This window comes from Halictus rubicundus, chromosome 2 (assembly GCF_050948215.1).
Source record: "Halictus rubicundus isolate RS-2024b chromosome 2, iyHalRubi1_principal, whole genome shotgun sequence".
In the NCBI taxonomy this organism is placed as follows: Eukaryota; Metazoa; Arthropoda; class Insecta; order Hymenoptera; family Halictidae; genus Halictus; species Halictus rubicundus.
The window spans coordinates 4,409,296-4,424,736 of NC_135150.1; the positions used below are offsets into that span (position 1 = coordinate 4,409,296).

Sequence of the window (15,441 nt, forward strand, 5' to 3'; positions counted from 1 at the left end):
CAAAATACTTTTTGTTTCATATAGCTGAAGAACTTGCTTCTGAATATCAGATTTCAAAAGAAGAATCACCAGGAACTGAAATACCAAGTTCAAGGAGCACCCGTCATACACGTAAATGGTGTCAAATAGGACATTGCAATAATAATGAGACCACGACTATTTGTAATATGTGCAAAAAATATGTATGCTGAAAATATACACAAAGCAAAATCTACGTACGTTTAACAATTATGTGTTTAATTAAGAATTAAAATACAATTTCGAATTACTATTTATGTTATCTGTTATATACAGGGTGGCCCACATAACCCTTAACAGCTTAATATCTCGAAAACTATGCCATCGATTTTAAAGTTCTTGATCTTAAATTGCACAGATCAGAAGGGCCTTTCTAATTACATAAGCGTGAAGTGGCGCCCCCTTTCTCTTTAAAGGGGGCCGGGGTACCTTTATAATTTTAAATGGAACCCCCTATGAAACATTACATATTTCGATTCTACAGGAAAAAACAAGTCAATTTTGTCTGAAACATTTTTTTGTCAGATACTTCCATGATGAGATATAACAGTTTGAAGTTTCGAATTGTAGGTACTTACTTGAAGCGCTCGGAAATAGCGTTATGGAATTATACGCGCTTTATAATGAACAACCAACTACACCAGATGACATGAAGAACCGAATAGTTAGAGCTTGTGCTGATATTAATTCCGGAACAATTGGAAGATTTGTACAGTCGATCATTGCACATTTCATGAAATGTGTCACCGTAGAAGGACACCATTTTTAACATCTCTGATGATAACTTAAGAAAAAGTAAGTGTTGTTTTAACATTTAACACACGCACACACACGCGCGCGCGCGCACGCACACACACACGATATTTCGATATTTTTAGTGTGATGTAAAATTAAAATTTTGCCTAGAACTGATGTCGAATATTTTCGGCCACGACTCCTGAATCTGTGAATGCGAAGAAAATATTTTAATTTTACAAGATCGAGATTATTTCAAGGTTATGATATTATACATATCTCAATGTATTCTTCGATCAGTTACACGGTGCAATAAAAAAAAAATGTAGTTATGTATCAAAAAACACCGATGACCTTGATAACTCAGAAAAAAATGACCTTCTGAAAAAAATATTCTTACCAGATATTTGGTCCATTGACACCATGCACATTACGTAACAAATATTTTTTGCATCACAATAACCTGAAGAGATATTAAGGTGGCCTTATTTAAACGGATCACCCTGTATATATATAACCAACTTTCTATATGTATATATATAACTATGCATTTTTTCTAAAGACGAGTCATTCTGACTGGTCTCTGAAGAAATAGGTATATTTTAAGTGCCGGTAGTTCTAGTGTTAAAGGTTGCTTCAAATTCTTTGATATGAGAAGACACGTCATAATCATTATTTTATTACACTGAAACGATTCCATTATATCACTGTTGTCACCATCATTACATACTGGCATCCTGTCCAATGTAGCAGTAACTTTGTGGGTAACGGGTGTAATAATTGAGACGTTGTTCGCTCGTATTCGCTTTATTTGTTGGCGGACCGTCGACCGTCCTGGACCGATGTTCGCGTGTGAATGTTCGATCGCATTAATCCGACTGACCAATTCTTACTCTCGTCAGTCCGCGTGGCAAACGATTGCCGCTTTCAGCTGGCGGTGGAATCGCTTCACCATGCCGTTTGCCGCTGGGTGGTACGCGGTCGTACGGAGGTGTTTCGTACCGATCAGGTGCGACAACTGCTTGAACAACGCAGATTCAAATTGTCGCCCTTGATCGGTAGTGATTCGGTGGGGTGTACCGTATCGGGCGATCCACCCCGAAAGCAGCGCGTACGCCACCGTCTCGGCGGTGATGTTCTCGACGGGGAACGCCTTCGGCCAGCGCGTGTAACGGTCGACGCGTGTCACGCAGTATCCATATCCCCTCGACATCGGCAACGGACCTACGATGTCCACATGGACGTGTTCGAAACGCGCCGAAGGGATTCGAAAAGTACCGACCGGAGCAGACACGCGTCTACCCGTTTTGGCCCGCTGGCATGGTACGCACATTCGTGCCCAGGCTTTGCGATCTTTTTGCATACCTGGTCAGACAAATCTTTGTGCGACCAATTTCGTGGTCGCCTTGGCACTGGGGTGCGCAAGATTGTGTAGCGACGTGAACACGTGTTCTCGGAAAAACCCTCGTTACGAATGGTCGTAACACGGAAGTCGAAACGTAGCAGTACAACTCGATGTTGCCGCTCGGTAAACCTATCTTCTTAACACATTGAGCGTCGGCCCCGCGAAAACGCGGGATTCTGAGTCTATCGCTTGAGCGCCGGCTCCGCGAAAACGCCGATTTCTGGCGGGTGGCCGACACGTTGCTGGCGCCCAGGCTTTAAATGTCTCTTATGCCGCCGGCGCTCAATGTGTTAATATTAAGAGAGGAGTCGGGTGATCGCAGGAGCGTTCGTAGCTCCTCATCCTCTCGCTGCGATTTCGCGAGTTTCGCATAATCTATCGCGGTCCAGATCTCCGATATCCGGGACAAAGCATCGGCGACCACGTTGTCTTGACCGGCCACGTGCCGGATGTCGGTCGTGAATTTGCCGATGAGGTCCAGACAGCGGAACTGTCGCGGCGTATGCTTTCCGGGGCGCTGCGCGAACGCGAAAGTTATCGGCTTATGGTCGGTCAAAACCGTGAATTCGCGACCCTCGACCATATCGACCTCGTACGGCCTTGTAGATCGCGAGCAGTTCCCGATCGTATGGACTGTATTTTCGCTCAGCTGCCGTTAACTTCTTTGTGAAGAAAGCCAACGGCTGCCATCCGTCGCGTAACCGCTGTTGCAACACAGCGCCTACCGTGAATTCCGACGCGGTGCTGAAAATCGTAAGAGGCAGCGTGGTGTCGCGATGGGCCAGAAGAGCTGCGTGCGCCAGACTTTCCTTGCACCTTTGGTATGTGTAGTAGTTTGGGTGCTAAGTAAAGGATTCACCCAATACAACGATAACCATTTATTAACAAAACAAAACTCAACAACGTAACAAGAACAAAGAAAACGGAATAACAATGAAACAAAAACTTCGGATAGACGACTACGAACAATTAACGACAACTGACAACGACTGACTGACTACAACTCACTGACTTGAACTGACTGACTCTGAACTGACTCTGTCATCCGTCAGAATCCGCGCTTATATCTATTCCCCGCGCCTCCAGGAATTTCCTTCGAACAAGGAAATTTCTGGAGTGGGGATGTCGCTTCCTGTACGTGCCCCTTGGACAAAGTTCGTGTCCTTGCACCGAACATCCGTGTCCTGGCGAAAGTCAAGGGTTGGCGGCCAAATGTGCACGCCATGGAAAAACCCCGAACCTGGTCGCCAAATGTGCACCCCAGGTAGGAACAGACTTCCGGCGACTAAGTGTGCGCTCGGGAAGAACTTGGGCCTGGCGACCAAGTGCGTCCAAGGTCCCAGCCCGCAGACGACGCTCCTACCTGGGTCCGACCAACCCTTCTCCAAGGGGTCCGCCACACACCTCTCGAAGGCCTCGATTCGCTCTGGAGACCATTCCACCGGTGCTCGTCCATTCACGTTTCCCTGGAGGGCCGCGTTGAGTGGTGCCTGCATCCCAGCGGCCGTTCGCACGAATCTCCTTTAAAAGTTTATTACGCCCAGAAACTGTCGCAGTTCTTTCACTGTTTCGGCACTGTTTGTGGTGCTTTGTCGTGTGTTTGGCCGTGCGGTGTCCTCTCGACGGCCGCGTGAGGTCGTGGAACCCCGCGAGGATCCTGTGGTAGGTGCACTCACCGGAAATCGCCTTCACGCTATTGGCACACCACGTCACTAAGCGTCCAGCCGCCGTTAGCGTCGTGACACCGTCTATTAACTTTTTCGCGCGCATATCGACTAGGAGTCCGTAATAGCTAAAAAAAAAAACATCGCCGATTATTGGGTTGGTAACGTCCGCGATCACAAAGCGCCACGAAAAGTCCCGGCGCAGGCCGAAGTTCAACGTGAACCTCACGGAGCCGTACGTCGTGATCGTTGAACCGTTCGCGGCGTAAAGTTCATATGTCGTCCTTTCGCGTGCACCACTCACACGCGAACGTGGGAAAACGCACAGGTCGGATCCTGTGTCCACCATGAAGGTGATTTTCGGTCTTCGATTCGTCACGAACAGGCGGCTTATAGCCGGCGCGGAGTCGTTCGCCGCCATCAACGACCGTCCCGCCGGTTTCCTGTCGCCTGGGAACACGGGTCGCGACACTTCTTTGCGGCGGAACCGTGTTTCCAATGGTACCAGCACCTGCCGTCACCATGTGGTACCTCGACGCTTCGGCTTCGCGATTTCGATGCCCATCTTTCGCGAGGACCGCGCGACTTGAACCGCGCGCGACGGGTGTCCATTCCGACGCGGAGGGCCGCGATTTCGCGGCGGAGTTCTGCTATCACAGCCTGGGTTTCGTCCATTCGGCTTGTCTATGCGGCATTGACCTGCGGACGAGACGACACCTCGATGACGGCATCGGCGAGGGCTGCGAGGTCGGAAATTAGGTCCTTTTGTCTCGTCGCCAGCACTGTTTGGACATTTGTTGGCAGCTGCGCCATCCACAGTGTCTTGAAGAAATCGCCCGTAACCGTACCGCCGGCGAGACCCTGCAGACGTCGCAGGAAGACGGAAGGCTTCCGGTCGCCGATCTCCTCGTGTTCCCGGAGGTTCCGGATGGTTTGTTCTTTCGAATTCGGGATTCGCCGTATGATCTCAGTCTTGAGCGCCTCATACATATTGTTCGGGCTGAACCGTCGGCCGAGCCCGACAACAAAACGAGAGCATCGACCGCGCGACCGAAAGGACCGCCACGGTCCCCAAATAAGCGAGCGCGTTGACAACGGTCGCCCGCACCGGGCGAATTTGAACCGAGGTCGCGCCGCGAAAAGACTGTTGCTGCCGAACTCTTCGGCAACGCTACCCCGCGACACCCTTCCCCGCGCCGGGCAGGCCCGGGCGATATACACCCCGCGCAACGACGCGCACAACGAGTTGAGCTGTACTCTCTAAGCAACGAAGTGCGCCTTGCAGCCGTTACGCGATTACCACGACAATTATAAATCGGTCCAGAATCACGACCCCTTGTCGCGATTCCCTTCCTGACCAACGCACGCCTAGTGCACCGGTACCTCCGCGCCTCCGCGAAGTTGTACCGAACTTGTACATATCTGTAAATATATTGATCGTTGTGTGGCGTGTAATCGCCAGTCTTTCTTTCGTACACGTCCGACCGTTACGCCGGCAAATCCCGTTCCGAACGACGAAACACATATTGTTCTCTGGCGGGCTGCCGATGATGTCGACCACCACGTCAGCGTACTTGTTCTCCAAGTTCGCTGTGACCATATGCGCGGGTTCTTCTCCCAGAACGGTGGGATTTTTATAGCCACTCGTGCTACGCCCGCCAAGGGTGCGACGTTGGCGTTACCTGGCACTAGCAGCTCGTCCATCGCTGTGTTTCGTAATTTTTTACACACCCGAACTATACACTACCGCGGTTCGCTCTGCCTTTGCGCGACAGACCAAGTCGGGGTCACCAATTATGTGGGTAACGGCTGTAATAATTGAGACGTCGCACAGTGGTGCCAAATGGCCAAAAAGCGGCAAAAAATCTGTAAAAACGAAACTATCCAACGAATTTGTTTGAAAATTTGTGGAGAGATTGCCACAGGTACGACGCTTATTTGGCGAAAAAATTTTTTGTAAAAAGTTGTTAACATTAAGTAATAAGGGCTAATTGAAAATCTCTGTTTTCTGCCCATTTTTTATTTATGGAAGCATACAACAAATCCTTTAATAGATTTTGGTCTGGAACTAATCGTTTTGGCAAGGTGTAATATTGATCTAGCTTTGTGCAAAATTTTAAGAGATACTTCGAAATGCTTTCGCCGCAATTTAAGTTTAAATATCAACTTTCGGAATTTCCGAGAATGAATCGCGCGGATGTCACGACTACTTGATGTTTCAGGTGAAATTTTTTAGGGATATATCATTTATAATGAAGGAAAAAGTGAAATAGTTAGTTAGAATTAATTGTTTAAACAAAAAAAATTTTTAAATAATTTCTTTATGTGGACTAACCTGAAGCCTCTTTGCGTTACGCTCATTTTTTATTTATGGAGGAATACAAAAAATCCTTTGAATACCTTCGATCTGGAACTAATCGTTTTGGCAAGTTATAATATTGATCTAGACCTCTACGCTGACGAACGATAAATGTTGGAACTAGATCCACAAAAATGATAAAATCTGGTCAAATACAAGTGATTGACGAGTTATGTACATATCTGATGTTACGACTATAGGCACAGACGAGGTATAGGATAGACCTAACATCCAATGCATTTTCGTGCCCAACGTTTTTGGGGTCACGTAACCCCATTACCATTTTCGTGTCACATCCTGTATTACCAACTGGAACTAAAATCTGCTGAAAGCGACGTTAGTGGTAGGAATTAAAATTAAAAATAGCTATATATGTATATAGTCACTGCAGTCTCGCGAATACAATAGATTATTGTTTTCTAAAACGCTTTAACGATTTCAAATACTAATTTCGGTTATGATTAGTTAAACTTTATGTTGGGTATAAATAACAAATGAATGAGACTGTACGTACAATAAAGAATATGTTTAACTGCAAAATTCGAAATGTTGTATAAACAGCCAAATATTAATATGTACTTTATAAATGTAATGTATACGCGAATAAATTCATTGTTCAGAAATGTATTGTTATTGTTATAGGATAACATCATTTTGTTCCTATTGTGGGATAAAAATAACTGACTACGTGCGGGAAAAAGAATAAAACAGTATCTACAGGGTCATCCGTTTTTAAACGGCCAAACGTTAACCAGCTATAGAGGACCCCAAATGAAACAACTCTCACCCCTAACACTTTTTTTGATTCGGTCTTGATTTTTAGATAATTGCAAAAACCCGTCATTTTTTGCGTTCACTTAAGATTAAATATATTAGGACTGCAATTATGTATCTTGATGATTTTTCCTTTGTTTGTTTAAAATAAATAGGGGCATCTTTTTTATTAAGTCAACTTTTTTGTATGACCTTTGGATCTTGGTTTTTTGACATGGGGCACGCCGTGGAGACTGAATGAAATAACTTCGAATCAAAAAAGTGTTAGGGGTGAAAGTTGTTCCATTTGGGGTCCTCTATAGCTGGTTGACGTTTGGCTGTTTAAAAACGGATGACCCTGTATATATATTTGGAAATAAAAAAAAGACAAAACAATTATACACGACGCGATTGACCGCACCTCGCAGGTCAAAACTCAACGCAATACTTTGTTCTCTTAACTCTGACCGCAACTCGCAGGCCGAAGTTCTCTCACGTGCGCTTTTCTCTCGACTGCGTCGTCTTCGTTAAAAGAAAACGCGTCAAGCTCGCACTCTACACACACACGCACATACACACAAACACACACATACAGTTCCTTCAAGCTAAACAGTCTAATGCTCTATCTTAACCTAAACAGTCCAATGCTGTATCTTAACCTAAACAGTCCAATGCTGTATCCTAACCTAAACAGTCGAAGAGTATCGGTCCTCGACGGCGCCCAAATCACTCGACAGGGTGTCGTTTTCGTCTCGACGTGATCCCCATGCCCGACATCCGACACCACACTATTATTAACTAACTACATTGCTTTGAACAATAATTATTATATAAATATTGTATTGTTATATAAATCATATGTGCATTGTGTAGCAAGTGGTTTTTATGAAAATTTTCATGAACATTACAAGACAAATGTTTTAATAACTTTGTTCGAGCAATCAGCTGGTCGGTGCCGCTGTGCGTCCGCACGCACACACGGCAAATTAGCGACTGCCGAACTTTGTTTGTATTGAGGACTCGGCCGTCGTCGCGGTTCGTCTCTCTCTCTCCCCGCACACTTCGGGCGGACCGAGTAGTTCGGGGTGCGCGGCGAGGGGAGAGAGCCCCGTCAATATACACGGCAATCCGTCGAGCCCTCGCTCTCTTTTCCGAGAACCGCAGTGATAACACGAATAAATCGATTAGCTCTCCCACAAATTCCGACTTTATTTCTCAAACATTTCGCGATCGTAAGTTAAAGGTTCCAACGTTACGGAACCCAACGAAGATCCAAAACATTTGGTGCCGAAACCCGGGAATAGAGTGTGCCGATTTCTCTATTCCACTCGATCCACCGCAGAATTACGAAGAATTCTGTGCATCACCGCGAGTTCTGTTGTGCGCTTCCGTTGTCTCCTCGAGTGATCCGCGAGTGCATCGAGCATCTTCCGAGGCTCCGTCGCAGACAATCAGGAAGCACCTGAAAGGAAAGGAGCAAGTGAATTCTTCGAACAGAATTCGTGAGACCGTTCTCGAAAAACGGTACTTAGACCGCGTGGCGAACCGTTACGGATTCGAAAATTCCGTGACCTTCCACCGGGACATCAACCGCTCTCGAACCGACCGAGGCAAGGTGTTTACCGCGATACGCGTAAAGTCCTTTGTCTTTCGCGTCTCGATCAGTTTGTTTTCACGTTTCGTTTTGAATTTTAACTGCCGAAACAATGCCGCAAACGTTCAGCGATGTAGTGGTCGCTCAGGAGGAGATCGCTGGCCGCATCAAGAACTGCATCATCAATACCGACAAATTGGGGGCAGCGAAACTCTCCGCGGTCGTATTGCAGAAAAGAATCGAGTTGCTGGAGAGTTACTGGCGCAACTTCACCGCAAATCATAACGCTATGAGACCGATGCCAGATTACGCCGCCAGTAACTACAGGAAGAGAGGCCTGTACGACGAAGTCGAGGAAGCCTACATTCAGAACTCCTCTGAATTGGTGGAGAGGCTAGAAAACCTGAAGCCCGCCGCCTCAGCAACTCCGGCTCAAGCCGAGTCTCACGAGTGCAACGCCGGACCCAGATTGCCGACTCTGACCATCGAGAAATTTTCGGGCGATCTCCTACGGTGGGAGGAGTTTCGCGATTCGTTTCGCGCTACGATCCACAATTCGAAACGATTGCAGGACGTCCAACGCCTACAATATTTGAAGGCGAGCCTCACCGGTGCGGCTGCGAAGGTTATCGCGCGTACATCCCTGACAGATGCGAACTATTCAACGGCGTGGGCGGCACTCGAACGTCGTTATGGAGGCATCCGTGTTCTGACCACCGCTCACCTCGGAAGACTTTTGGACTGCCCGGCAGTAAAACGAGCTTCGACGGAGGAATTGACCAGAGTCCTCGACGAGTTCTGCCAAGCTCGAGATGCTCTGGCCGCGCTTAAAAAACCAGTCGACACATGGGACGACTGGTTCGTGACACTCCTCGTCAGGAAGCTGGACTCGACGACGCGCCTGGACTGGGAGAAGATGTTCCCGGACCCGACGATCATGCCGTCCTTCGTGGAGATTCGAGATTTCCTCGAATCACGCATCCATGCCTTGGCCTCGACCCAAGAGCCGATGTGTTCGTCAACACCGACCAAGCGAGAGGAGACGCGAAAACCCGAACAAAGGACGGCCATGACCGTGCAAATGACCAAAGGGCCATCCGCGAAGGCCAGCAACGTTCGGAAGTGCCCGCTGTGTTCGGACAATCACCAGCTAGGGCACTGCGGTCAGTTCAAAACCTTTAGCGCGTCGGAACGCAAGGAATTTGTGTACCGAAATAAACTGTGCGTTTCGTGTTTCTCGGGAACCCACTTGCTCGCGGCGTGCACGTCTTCCTACCGGTGTATGGTGTGCGGCGGTCATCACCACACCTCGCTTCACGAGGCGTTCCGGAAGAGCGAAGCTCCCGCGCAGCCAAGCACAAGTTCGGTGAACACGTTCAGGTCGAACCGCGTCGTTTTACTGGCCACCGCGCGCGTCCAGTTGAAGTCCCCGAACGGTCGCAGTGTCTCCGCTCGCGCGTTACTCGACCCCGGGTCCGAAATGTCATTCGTGACGGACGATGTCGTGCAAGCGTTACGTCTTCCGCGCCGGAACGTGGAGGTTCATTTGACCGGATACCAGGAGATAAACGTGGGCACGGTACGTCACGAAGTGTCCGTGTTACTCGCGTCTAGTCGCGACTCCAAGTTCCGACTCGCGTTAAACGCGCTGGTGACGCGAAAAATTACCGCTCCGACTCCAGCGGTAGAAATTAACGACGAGAAGTGGACTCACCTCCACGGACTTCCGTTGGCCGACGAGGACTTCCGCTCTCCGAACAGGGTGGAATTACTTCTCGGGGCAGATGCGTGTGGTCACCTCCTCCTCGAGAATCGAATCGGACCAATGGGCACTCCTCCAATTGTTCGAACGCCCTTCGGCTGGGCGCCGATGGGCACAACCTCATCCACAACGGACCACAGCGCTGGACCTCGGGTGCGATCCTTGCTGGTTCAGCCTGCACGAGACCTCCGAGACGATTGGCAGAGGTTCTGGGAGCTGGAAGAAGTACCAACTAGTGCAATAAGCACGCCTCAGGACGAAGCATGCGAAAAGTACTTCAAGGATACGCACCGCAGAGATCAGGATGGACGCTACGTTGTGCGCTTACCGTTCGTTGCCACCCCAGGCACCGATGTCGGAGTTCCGCGATCGGCTGCAGTGCGCTTGCTCTTATCGTCCGAAAGGAGACGAGAAAGGGACGAGACGCTCCGACAGAAATACTCCGAATTTCTGGAGGAGTACGAACGGCTCGGGCACATGGAGTTCGTCTCGCGGCACTCGACTGGCGGGGGGGAGAATTACCTTCCGCATCACGCCGTGTGGCGGGAAAAACCATCCGGAAACAAAATAAGAGTAGTTTTTAATGGTTCCTACGTTTCAGGCAGAGGCAGTGCCATTATCGATTACCTGGCCGCCGGACCGAAGCTCCAAACTGACCTCTGGGCCGTAATAACGAGGTGGCGATTCCATCGGCATGCCTTTTCGACGGACATTGTAAAAATGTTTCGCCAGATCAAGGTGCACCCAGAGGACAGAGACTGGCAGAGGATCGTCTGGAGGAAAGATCCAAGCGAGGAAGTACGGGACTTCCGTTTGACGACGGTGACCTACGGCACGACGTCGGCTCCGTACCTCGCCTCGAGAGTACTGCTTCAACTTGCCGACGACGAGAAGGCTCGATTTCCGCGGGGTGCAGCGATTCTCCGAGCGAATTCGTATGTCGATGACATTCTGGCCGGAGGAGATGACATCGACGACACCGAGGAGGCTCGACGTCAACTCACGGACATCCTGACGGCGGGCGGATTCCCGCTGGATAAGTGGGCGACCAATTATTTGTCGTCGAGCTCCGGTCTCATTCAATTGTTGCAGGGTCACCAAGAGGCAGGAGCGCTGGGACTCAAATGGAGCACGGTGAACGACACTCTGTCTCTTGCGGCTCCGAAGCTCAGGACTGCCACATCAGGTCAACCATGGACCAAACGATCGGTTTTGTCTGAGACGGCCAGGCTTTTCGATCCACTGGGGTGGCTGTCTCCGATCAGCATTGCTGCGAAGATCCTGCTGCAGGACCTCTGGTTGTCCGGATTGTTGTGGGACGAGCCGCTGTCCGAGCTGTTTTCCGAGCGATGGAAGCAACTTCGATTCGAGATGGAGAGGACCGATCGAATCACAGTTCCGAGATGGATTGGCTATCGTGCGGCGACCAGCGACAATATAGAGCTGCACGGATTCAGCGACGCGTCAGAAAGGGCATACTCCGCAGCCGTCTTCATAAGGGTGCCAGTTACCGGTGCAAGGGCCGAGACGCACTTACTGATGGCGAAGACCAAGGTCGCTCCAACCAAACCACAGAGCATTCCTAGGCTGGAGCTGTGCGGTGCTCTACTGCTGGCCCGATTGCTGAGAGCAGTAGGAGATTCGATGCGGCCTCACAGCGTGACTATGCATGCGTGGACCGATGCATCGGTCGTCCTAGCCTGGGTGAGGTCTCATGCTTCCAGGTGGAAACCGTTCGTGGCGCATAGGGTGGCCGAGATCCAGCGCCTGCTACCGGACGTTGAGTGGCGACACGCGAGGACAGACGAAAATCCTGCGGACCTTGCCACGCGTGGGATTTCAGCGCAGGTACTGGTCGACGATGACCTCTGGTGGAGCGGTCCCTCGTGGTTGTCAGGGCCTCAGGAGGATTGGCCTGGCGCATGTGACGTCGACGAGAGCGAGGCTCCGGAGCGCAGAGTGACGGTGACGACGACGATGGCAAGGAAGACGAAGTCCGGCGACCATCCCAGTCTGCGAGCCGTCTTCGAATCGCCCTGGGACCCTCTCCGATTCTCGTCAGCGTTGAGGCTGGTCCGAGTGACCGCGTATATGCGACGATTCGCAAACAACGCTCGATCCATCGGTACACCGCAGCACGGGTTCCTGACAGCCACTGAGATCGACGAGGCGTGGGTGAGCGTCCACCGAATGAGCCAAGCTGACGACTTTGGCGACGAACTCGCGGAAATGGAGAAGGGTAAGATAATCAAATCGACCTCGACCCTTGTTTCTCTTCGGCCGATTATAGATCGTCAAGGTGTCTTACGAGTGGGAGGACGACTGGACCACGCAGCAGTTTCATTCGACCAGAGACATCCTGTGATAGTCGACCGACAGTCTCCGTTGGCACCATTGCTGATCCGGTCAGCTCACCTTCGGACGCTCCATGGGGGAGTGAACTTGACGCGGGCGACGCTCAGGCTCCGCCACTGGATTCCGCGAGACAAGACGCTGGTGAAACGGGTCGTAAAAGGCTGCGTTACCTGCACTCGGCTCCAAGGGCGCACCAGCAACCAGCAAATGGGAATGCTGCCTGCCCAGCGAGTGCAACCAGCAAGGGCATTCTCGGTCAGCGGAGTCGATTATGCTGGTCCGATTCCGATGCTCATGACGAGAGCAAGGGGACAGCGGACCACCAAGGGATACGTCGTCGTTTTCGTGTGCCTGTGCACGAAGGCGGTCCACTTAGATGTCGTGTCCGATTTGTCCTCTGCCTCCTTCATCGCAGCTTTCAAACGCTTCGTAGCTAGACGCGGAAGATGTCACCAGATGCTGAGTGACAACGCTACGACGTTCAGAGGTGCCGATCAGCTTCTGAAGCGCATGTTCAACGCTGCATCGACCTTTTACAAGGAAACGGCGGAATTGCTGGCCGCCGACGGAACGGAATGGAGGTTCATACCGCCGTATTCTCCTCATTTCGGCGGTCTGTGGGAAGCGGCCGTGAAATCCGCGAAGAGGCATCTACGACGCACAATAGGGGAACAACAGCTCACCTTCGAGGAGCTTTCCACCTTGCTGTGTCAAGTGGAAGCTTGTATGAACTCTCGACCCCTCTCCGCCTTGTCCGACGATCCAAATGATCCTCCCTTCCTCACGCCAAACCATCTGGTTAACGCTTGCTCTTTGTGCGCAGTTCCAGAACCGGGTGACGAAATCACGTACGACGCAGGCCGACGGAGATGGAACCTTGTATCCAGACTTCTGGAAGGTTTCTGGCAGCGGTGGCGTACCGAATACCTGAGCCAGCTGCAGACTCTTCCGAAATGGCAAAGGGCACGGGAGAATCTTGCCGTCGGAGCGGTCGTGCTCCTGAAGGACGATCTCGCGCCGCCTACGAAATGGCCTCTCGGACGAGTCGTCGAGGTGCATCGGGGATCCGACGGACGAGTGCGTGTGGCTGTCGTGAAGACCGCTACCCGTACTACCACCAGAGCCATCCAGCGCCTTGTACCGCTCATTTCCTCCGAGCATTCCACCGGCGAGGAAACGTGACTCCCTTCACGGCGGGCGGTGTTTAGACGCACATTGTACATATTGTAAATGATTGTAAATATCTGTAGCTCACTTCGTTCACTCTGTTCACTCTGTTCACTTCTCTGTATAACATCCGAAAACCATTGTACTATTTCGTTGCCGACCCGACAACGAGGCGGGCGGTATGTTCGAGCAATCAGCTGGTCGGTGCCGCTGTGCGTCCGCACGCACACACGGCAAATTAGCGACTGCCGAACTTTGTTTGTATTGAGGACTCGGCCGTCGTCGCGGTTCGTCTCTCTCTCTCCCCGCACACTTCGGGCGGACCGAGTAGTTCGGGGTGCGCGGCGAGGGGAGAGAGCCCCGTCAATATACACGGCAATCCGTCGAGCCCTCGCTCTCTTTTCCGAGAACCGCAGTGATAACACGAATAAATCGATTAGCTCTCCCACAAATTCCGACTTTATTTCTCAAACATTTCGCGATCGTAAGTTAAAGGTTCCAACGTTACGGAACCCAACGAAGATCCAAAACAAACTTACTAAAAAAAAACAAAGCCAAGCTTTAAACGTAACTTGGTTATATATAAATAACCTCACACTAGTAGATACTTGTAATTTGAACACTAATTATTACTATATTTGTTAACAATAAATAAAAGATTCGTCTTAACATCAACTACAAAAATATGTAATAAAAAATACTTAGTTTTATATTTACTTAAAAAATTAAGGTGACCATAATTTTGAGGGAACAGCGTTATCGGAGGCGGGTGCCTTAAAATAATGTTCAAACCAGGTTTTTGTGACCGAGTCGTTTATTCGTAAAAGTGACGTCGCGATAGTGTCCGAGGTAAATCGATAGCGCGACTGCAAATCTACGAGTGGACTAGAACTCGACGCGACTGAACTTTTATGCGTAAGCGGTAGAGTATAACTGTAGCAATAACTGGGCGGAGCTTCGGCTATGACTAGACTGCGTTGACTCCCTTCGCGTCGGTAGTCTGCTGCCTTAAATCTCAAAAACGCTCGTCGACTGATTGGTGGAAGTCCTTGCGAGGAACTTCCACCAATCCGTGCATTTTGCATAACACGCCCACGTTCCACGCCTCTCGTGCGTGAGAAGGGTGAACGCGTCGTTTTTTTAGAAACTAATTTTGGTGATGCAGCGGGGTGTATTCCGGGCCCAGTGCTAAGTGCGGTACGTGACTGCTGGCTTACGTCAACGGGCCCAGCTTTCCCGGGTGATAGAAACCAAGCACGTGTGACGACGTACATTATAACGTCACCTTTATAATTAGCACATGATTAACCCTTTGTTCTCGGTACTGGTCCCTTCCTAGTATCGATAAGCTTAAGATAACGAACTTAGTATATAAGGACCACCCGAAGGCGAACTCCTCAGTCTTGACTTGGAGGCGAGGACGCGCGTAACGATAAGTATTATTGTACTGTGAATAAAAGTTAGAGTGTTGGGCTGCGGCTCAACATCTCCTTTTTTTTTGTGAAGTTTCGCGATTAATTACGTGACATTTTGGCGATCCTGCCAGGATAGTGTTTACTGTTCTTCGGAAAACTGACCATTTATTATTACTACGAGAGAATAATAAGATCAGGGCTACGCGCTACACCA

The 15,441-nt window shown here is 49.9% G+C and overlaps 1 protein-coding gene across 1 annotated transcript; it reads left to right on the forward strand.

Annotated features, from left to right (window-relative positions):
* The first annotated feature begins 8,640 nt into the window (after positions 1–8,640).
* LOC143362213 (uncharacterized) lies at positions 8,641–13,827 on the forward strand. Its single transcript, XM_076802188.1, has 4 exons — positions 8,641–12,023; positions 12,249–12,529; positions 12,581–13,369; positions 13,469–13,827. Exons 1-4 carry the CDS (start codon positions 8,641–8,643, stop codon positions 13,825–13,827), a joined length of 4,812 nt encoding a protein of 1,603 aa, XP_076658303.1.
* The last annotated feature ends 1,614 nt before the right edge of the window (positions 13,828–15,441 follow it).

Bases quoted from the DNA above. Each gene is read 5' to 3' on its own strand.
- LOC143362213 (XM_076802188.1), top strand. From the start codon at position 8,641: ATGCCGCAAACGTTCAGCGATGTAGTGGTCGCTCAGGAGGAGATCGCT. The intron at 12,024-12,248 runs GTTCGTGGCGCA...TCCGGAGCGCAG, and splicing joins CATGCTTCCAGGTGGAAACC to AGTGACGGTGACGACGACGA. The intron at 13,370-13,468 runs GTATGAACTCTC...CTTTGTGCGCAG, and splicing joins GCTGTGTCAAGTGGAAGCTT to TTCCAGAACCGGGTGACGAA.